Source organism: Chinchilla lanigera, unplaced genomic scaffold (genome assembly GCF_000276665.1).
Source record: "Chinchilla lanigera isolate Chin_1 unplaced genomic scaffold, ChiLan1.0 scaffold00094, whole genome shotgun sequence".
In the NCBI taxonomy this organism is placed as follows: domain Eukaryota; kingdom Metazoa; phylum Chordata; class Mammalia; order Rodentia; family Chinchillidae; genus Chinchilla; species Chinchilla lanigera.
Window position 1 is genome coordinate 5,730,900 of NW_004955495.1, and position 7,929 is coordinate 5,738,828.

Consider the following 7,929-nt stretch of genomic DNA (forward strand, 5'->3'; position numbering starts at 1 on the left):
CACCACCACCACCACCACCACCACCATCACCACCATCACCATCACCACCATCACCATCACCATCATCATCATAACCATCACTGTTCCCTCAGCCGCCATTGAGCCCCATCTCCCCAGTTAGAGAGGCAGAGACTGGGTTGGGGGAAAGGATTTTGCCGGTCACCCTAGGAGATATGGACCCCAGGCTTCCTAAATATTGGAATGGATCAAGCATCTGCTTGTCTCCACTCTCTGTTCCCAGCTGCACTAACACCACACTCTTGGGATCGGGAAGCATTCAATGAAATCATATAAAATGCTCGATATAATGGTAGCCGCGTCCTGACAATGTGCCTCCACCTTCTGCACCCCCAACCAGGTACGTGATCAGCAGCCTGGAGCTGCTGGTGGCCGAGGACTACATGATCGTGTATCTGAATGGCGCCACGCCCCGGAGGAGGATGCCGGGCATCGGCTGGCTGAAGAAGTGTTACCAGATGATCGATAGGAGGTGAGAGGCTGGCTACGGACAGGCAGAGCAAGTGGAGATACAAAACCTCACACAGTGCTGGGTGTGGTAGTGCACGCTTGCCATCCCAACACTCAGGAGGCTGAGGCAGGAGGACTGCAGTGAGTTCAAGGCCAGCCTGCACTGCCTATAAGACCTTGTCTCAAAACAAAACAAAACAAAAAGAAAACTAAAAAAGAAAATTCACACAGGACAAGTGACCTTGAGCTCGCAAGTGGCGCTGTAGTTTGGTGGGGCTGCCATGCCGTGACAAAGCAGTGCAGACCAGGTAGTTTAAATGACCCACGTTTATTACCAGCTTCGAACTCACAGCAATCCTCCTGCCTCGGCCTCCTGCATGGACCTTCTGAGGCTGCCAGGGAGAAGCCATTCGGTCGTGAGTCTGGTGGTAGCTGCAGTCCTCAGTGTCCTCAGCTTGTCAAATTGTCACCCCGCTCTCTGCCTCCATTGTCACACGACATTCCCCCTGGGTGGGTGTCTATGTCCAAAGGCCCCCTTTTCTAGGACCCGGTCACAATGGATTAAGGGTCTACTCTTCCTTAATGTGGTGTCACTTTAATCTAACTTACGACATCTGCAGTTTTGCTATTTCCAGGTCAGCTCAAAGGCTGTAAGTGCACCATTGGCGATATTAAGTATGCTCACTGCACGGCGTGCCCGCCGTCCACTCCGGGCTTTCCACCTCCCCATACTGAGCCTCCATCCCCTCCCCAGCCCAGTACCACATCCTCTTTCCTGTCTCTGTGGATCTGATGACCCTGGGGCTTCCCTGGGAGTGGTGCCCCGCCGTATGTGTCCTTTTGTGACTGACTCAGTTCCCTGAGCAGCATGGCCTCAAGGTCCATCCACGCTGTGGCAGGTGTTGGGATTTCCTTCCCTTTTCCTGGCTGAGTAATATTCCAGCATGTAGATGGACCCAACTGCATGTGTGTCTGTCCTTCTGTCTGTGGGCCCTGGGCTGTGTCTACCTCTTGATTATCATCAGTAACCTCAGAATAATTTTAAAGTTGGCAGAGCCAGCACATCTGTGCACTCAGGTCAGTGGAGAGGCTCAAAGACCATTTGGGCCCTTTTTCCAGCACTAGATGGTGACAATATGGTCTTAGCTGCTTTAAACGCTGACTGCTTGCTCTGCGCTGCAGCGGTCCTTCCCTCTCCATCCACTGTGGGCTCTTAGGGACACAGGGGCTGTGTCTGCATCCCGCATGGGACTTACAACTCCTGGAGCAGGGTAGAGATTTGACTGACACCTGGAGCCGACTCTGGGAGGCTGAGGCAGGAGAATCACAAGTTTGAGCCCAGGCTGAGAGACTTAGCAACCTAGTGAGAATTTAAAAATGTTTAAAAAGGCTGGAGATGCAGGCATGAGTGACGAGTAGTGGTGTGTGGCCCTCCATCCCTGCTCCTGTCCCTCCTGGGCTCCCCGTCCCCAAGGCCTGCCCCAGGAGGACATCCTGCTCCCTCTGTATCCCATACAGATTGCGGAAAAATCTGAAGTCCCTGATCATCGTCCACCCATCCTGGTTCATCCGGACCGTGCTGGCCATCTCCCGGCCCTTCATCAGGTGAGCCGGGGAGCCTGGGCTGGTGCTGGTCCCACAGGGCCGTGGCGTAGACCTGGGTGTGTTTTGATGCACTGGCAGCCTCTCTGGCACACAGAGGCATCACTGCCTCAAGCTGTCTTAAATGTTATGTATATACTGAGCGTCACCAATCCGGAAATCCAAAATGCAAAATGCTCCAAAACTGCAAGTCTTCTTTGAGGGCCGACATAAAGATGCCACAGTGAACTTCATGTCTGACCCCAAGGGCTGGGTTCCAGTCAGAATTCAATGTACTAAAGACATATGCACAAACAGATCAGGCGTGGCGGCACATGTCTATCATCCCAGCAACTCTGAAAGCTGAGGCAAGAGGACTGTGAGCTTGAGCTCAGTCTGAGCGATTTAGTAAGACCCTGTCACAAAATAGAAAATGTCTTGGGGTGGAGCTCAGTGCAAAGGCCCTGGGTTCAATCCCCAGTACTGGAGCCGCAGGGAAAGACTGGCTCTCACCTATTGAATGTTTTGGGGGGAGGGGGCCCACTATGTCACCCAGGTTGCACTCAATTGCTCCTCCTGCCTCAGCCTCCCAAGTAGCTGGGATGACAGGTGCAACCATAGCCCCAGCCTTTGCACGTTAGCCCTATTTAATATTTACATCTACAACCCTGGGAGGTCAATGCCATCACTCATCTCACAGAGGAGAAAACGTACCTCAAAGTTGTCACCCAGAGTCACCCAGCAAGGTCACGGCCCTCCACCCTCTTTGGAGGTGAGCCAGGTTCCATCGGCTGCAGATTCTGTGCTGGATCCACTGTGCCCCCAAAGGTGTCATCGGTGAGGGGCCCCATCCACATCCAGGGCTCAGCAGTACAGTGACCTAATGCATGCGTGACCTGCGTGTCCCCAAGGCCGCCTTCAGGTTCAGTGACTCATGAAATGCCTCATAGGACTTGAAAGTGCTGTGATGTGCTCCGTTAGGGTTTATCCTATTGAAGAGGTCCAGATTGGAAGGGAAAGAGGAGCGAGAGAAGGGCCAGGAATATGGTTCAGGGGCACAAGCGCCTGCCTGGCAAGCACAAGGTCCTGAGTTCGATTCCTGGTACCAAAAAAAAAAAAAGTGAGAGACAGAGGAGAGGCCCGGGTCCTAGCCATGTGGTAACACATGCAGGGCATCCTGGCACCCTGGGAGACTGAGGCAGGAGAATCTCACATTGGAGCCCAGCCTGAGCAGTTTAGGAAGACTTTGTCTCAAAATAAAAAATAAAAAAACACCGAAGGTGTTGCTCAGGGGTACCACAATTGCTTAGCAATGTGGAGGGACCTGGGGTTCCATCCCCAGTACCACAAAAAACAAACAACAAGAAAAATAACCCAGGACTGTCACTCTGTTACCAAGCAAGAAGGGTTATATTCCTTCTTCCCAGGGTAGGGTGGGAGGCTGGAGCTCGGGTGCTGACCTCTGAGGGAGTGCAGCCCTGTGGGGGTTGCCGTGGCTGCACGGAGACTGCCCTCACGCCTCTCCTCCCACCAGCGTCAAGTTCATCAATAAGATCCAGTACGTGCACAGCCTGGAGGAGCTGGAGCAGCTCATCCCCATGGAGCATGTGCAGATTCCGGACTGCGTCCTGCAGTGAGTGTCAGGGTGGTCCCTGCCCCGATACACCCAGTCCCCCCAAGGCCAGCAGTGATGAGAGCAGTGGATCTGGGTGCTAGATTTGTCGCTGTGCACCCCACACTCCCGAGAGGGAGTGTCCACCCCGAGCTTGGGGTGAGATAGGAACTGTCTCCCGCACTTTCTTACCCTGCAGGACATCCTCAACCCCTCCCCACTGTTTCCCATTGAACATAAAATTAACCGTTTCGGAGCTGGGCATGGTGGTGCACCCCCGTCATCCCAGCACTTGGGAGGCTGAGGCAGGAGGATCGCTGTGAGCCCTGGGCCAGGCTGGACTCCATAGCGAGACCCTGCCTCAAAGAACCAAATATACTGACCATCTCAGCCATTTCCAAGCACAGCTCTGTGTCGCTGGGGACGTTTGTGAGGCTGGGCAGCTGTCCCCTCCATCTATGCACAGATGCCAGGCTGTGCCAAGAAACCAGAGTTTCTCTGCCCCAGGAAACAGGCACAGCTGGTCAGGGCCAGGCCGCTGCCCAAGCTGCAGCTGGCTTGTCCTCCTCGCTCCACAGGCTGCTGTGTGAGCGGACATCGCTCTCCACTCCCAAAGGGAAGGAAGGTCCCCAGGAAGTATGCCGGCCGCCAGAGGCAGAGGGCTGAGTCTGACACCTTCTCCTCTCTTTCAGGTACGAAGAGGAAAGACTCCAAGCCAGGAGAGAGAGGTCAGTGCAGGCTGGGCTCTGTGACAGCTACTCAGGGCTGGGGGCTGAGCCAGGCTCTGCTGGGGACACAGAAGTCCCCAGTGGCTCCACTGAGCGAGGACCAGTGCCTGTCCCCAGGTGGCTCATGGCTCTCCCTGCTGGCTTCCTAGTGCAGCTGGAATGAGTGGGCACAACTGTGCACCAGTAAAACTATTTTTATGAATCCCAGCACTAGGGAGGCTGAGGCAGGAGGATTACAAGTTTGACACCAGCCTGGGAAATTTAGCAAAACCTTATAGAGAGCCCTTTCCGGTCCTCATCACAGTCCAGGATGTTTATATTTATAATCCAATTGAAAAGTTATTGGAATTCTAGCAAGTCAGTTCCAATCTACCACTTCCAACCCGTGGTGAGAATAAAGACACTAAGGCATATTTGTAGTTATGGGGAGCCAAGGGGTCCTGAGTCCAGCCATGATGATGGCTATCGGAACCAAGGCCTCGACCCAGGGCCGAGGGTTTTACTCATTCGTGAAGAAGGGAGTGGCCTGAGGCTGGGTGACTGTGAGAAGGGCGGGAAGCAGGAGAGTGCCATGAGCTGGGCTGGGTAGGAGGCCCGAATCCCCTCTGCAGTATGCAGAGCGAAGGATGTGCAGAGGAGTAACCTGCGTGACACGACTGAGGTGGGATCTATGTTTTGGGGCCAGTGCCTCAGCTCTGATGTGTGATCTTTTATGCCCCGGGAGGTCACAGCCTCTATCTCGCGGCTCGATCCCAGCCGCAGCGTGGAGCACGGCTCCCATCCCACCTGGCTCACACGCGGTTTTTGAGAGCTACAGGGGCGGGGACACACTGCCCTGTCTCCTTGCCTCAAAGACCACACATCAGCACCTCGGCTGGACCGATTCGCATTGCTTAAAGCCACCTGAAGGGGTGAGGAAAAGTCCCAGCCAGCTCTGTACATATCAGTACATGGAAACGGGGCCAGGCTCAGCCAAGACGGAGACAACTGCTCTTCCTTCAAGGAGCGTCGCCCATGGGGTCCTCCACAGCCCTGTCTCAAAATAAAATAAAAAGGGCTGGGTTAGCTCAGTGTGGGCTCCCGACTCCCAGTCCCCAGTGCCACCAAAACCAAAACCAAAACCAAAAACGAAAACAAACTCTCCAAACTATCTGTAGGCCTCTGGCCAAATGATCAGAGAGGCTGGTGGCTGCCCCAAGGCCCCAGCCTAGGACAGCAGGCCACCTCCTGTCACCTGGCTCTGTCTGTCCACAGCTCCAGGCCCCAGCCAGAATTTGTCCTGCCCAGATCTGAAGAAAAGCCAGAGGCAGTGCTGGAGGACGACAGGTAAGCACGCAGGTGGCCATGGGGCAGAGGTGACAGCTGCCAGGGGCCGCCAGGTCCCAAAGGGAAGGGGACAGGACTCATTGAGGAGCAGAAAATAAGCTGGGTATCCAAGTATGGTGGCACACACCTATAATCCAAGCACTCAGGAGGCTGAGGCAGGAGGATCGCTGCAAGTTTGAGGCCAGCCTGGGCTAACAGCGAGACCCTGCCTCAATAAAATAAAATAAAAATGGGCAATACAGGGGGCATTTGGTACATTTGTAATATTATACAATCATTGCCACCATCTACTTCTAGAACATTCTGCCACCCCAAAAGGACATGCTGTCCCCCTTAGCCTCTTCTGTCCTCAGGGTCCCCTGAAGTTCCCTCCCCCCTCTCCTCTATGCATCCAGCCTGCATAGGAGACAAAGTTCTGCCCTCAGATGAAGGTTCCAGAAGGGGATCTTTGTCCAAGCCCCTGTGTGCAGACTCAGCCCCTCCACGCCCTACAGACTCTGAGCAACTTAGTGGTTTCATTTTGTGGCAGTAAAGGGCCTTGCCTGACTTTCTCACAACTATACATCCTGGCTTATTTGTTACGCAGCAGATGCTTACTGATGCCTGCTTTGTACCAGACCAGGACGAAACGCTATCAGCCTTCCTGAGGCTCACAGCCTCAGCCAACAGGTGGAAGATGTCCTCTTCCTCAAAATGGGCAACTAACGCTGAGCTTCCTTCCCTCACTCACAGGTCTGCTCCTGACACAGAGGACCAGGAAACAAGGTACGTGTGATGCAGGGTGGTTGAGGGCCTTTCAGGAATGAGGCGGTGGATCCTAGGACAACTGTCCCACCATTTACTAGGGGTGGGAGACACTGTACCAGGGAGCCGGGGCAGCAGTGGTTACCACAAACCGGTCAGCTTGTCCTGCACAACTCCAGGGGCGCCGTTACATAGGCAGGGCTCCAACAGGTACCATGGATGCAAGCTCCACGCTCAATCACCTCGTCACACAATGTGATGGGAAAATACAATGAATGTGTAAATTAAAAAAAAAATGTTTTAGAGTAAGACGCTGCCATGAATCCACCTCAGCATCCTCCCTCTGGCCTCAGACACACTCACCCCGTCGCTCTTGCCTCTTTCTAAAGCAGCTCTGAACATCTGAACTTTCTCACGTGTTACGCCGCCCTGCCGCCTTGATGTCCTGAATCCATTTAAAACATTTCCCTTCCATGGTCATCTTGACTTTGGGAAGGAGCCAGAAGCTGCGCGGTGCCAGATCCGAGGAATAGGGTGGGTGAGGGCTCTGTTGTGGTTACCAGCTCCTTTCTGTCAGATGGCGCTTGGAGCAGCATTCACTGCATTTTTTATCACTTCCTGTGAAGACATCGAGGAAAGAGGACTCCGGAACTGCTGCAGAAAGTGGCCAGAATCACATGCTGGGTGTGGTGGTGCACACCTGTAATCCCAGCACTCGGGAGGCTGAGGCAGGAGGATCGCTGGGAGTTCAAGGCCAGCCTGGGCTACAAAGTGAGCTCAAAGCCAGCCTGAACTGCACAGCGAGACCCTGTCTCAAAAAAAAAAAAGAAAAAAAGAAAGAACGTGGCCAGAATCATGGCATCAGTGTGTTCAAAGTAAGAGTGAAGATTCTAAGGAAAATCCATGGCACTGGAATAAATTTTTTTTTTTTTTAATTTAAACAGTCACCATATATTTTGATCACACGTCTTAGGCTAGCTGGTAGGAAGCACAGTCCCCAGGCAAAGTCTTACCAGGAGGCTATCCCAAGGCTCCAGCAGCCGTTTCCAGGAGCCGGGCAGAGGTCAGACTTACCTTAGAGGGCACAGGTTAGCCCTTGCCATGCACTGTTCTGCACACCCGGCACAGCCTGGCCCGGTGCCTGAGAGCCCCACGCGGCCCGGAAGCCGCAGGCTGAGAAAGAAACGTCAGAAATGGTGTAAAACCGGTACTGCCCCTTCCCAGGCACACTGAGAAGAAGCAAGCTCCTAATGTACTTCCCAAAAGACCACTGAACCCACACTGTCTGCAGATGAGCCCACAGACCCAAACACACAAGGAAGTTGTGCACCGTGAGCCAGCGTCAGCAGACCAAACCCAGAGCAGAAGGAGACCCTCTGCTGGGGACCCTTAAGGGGAGATGGTGAAACAGCATTTCAAGAGATTAAAGATGCAAAAGAAAGAATCTTAAGGGGGTGGATGGATGGATGG

General features: G+C 53.7%; 1 protein-coding gene across 2 annotated transcripts in view; it reads left to right on the forward strand.

Moving 5' to 3' along the window:
* Atcay (ataxia, cerebellar, Cayman type) overlaps window positions 1-7,929 on the forward strand; it is a 25,260-nt gene that overhangs the window by 14,957 nt on the left and 2,374 nt on the right. Inside the window, exons 7-13 of one of the 2 annotated variants that reach the window (XM_013505239.1) lie at window positions 359-490; window positions 1,987-2,073; window positions 3,584-3,682; window positions 4,354-4,389; window positions 5,644-5,715; window positions 6,448-6,480; window positions 7,684-7,861. In XM_013505239.1, the coding sequence (XP_013360693.1) occupies window positions 359-490; window positions 1,987-2,073; window positions 3,584-3,682; window positions 4,354-4,389; window positions 5,644-5,715; window positions 6,448-6,480; window positions 7,684-7,852 (628 nt within the window). In that variant the 3' untranslated portion in view covers window positions 7,853-7,861. The remainder of the gene's footprint in view (window positions 1-358; window positions 491-1,986; window positions 2,074-3,583; window positions 3,683-4,353; window positions 4,390-5,643; window positions 5,716-6,447; window positions 6,481-7,683; window positions 7,862-7,929) is intronic. The other variant, XM_013505240.1, reaches the window with a different exon arrangement.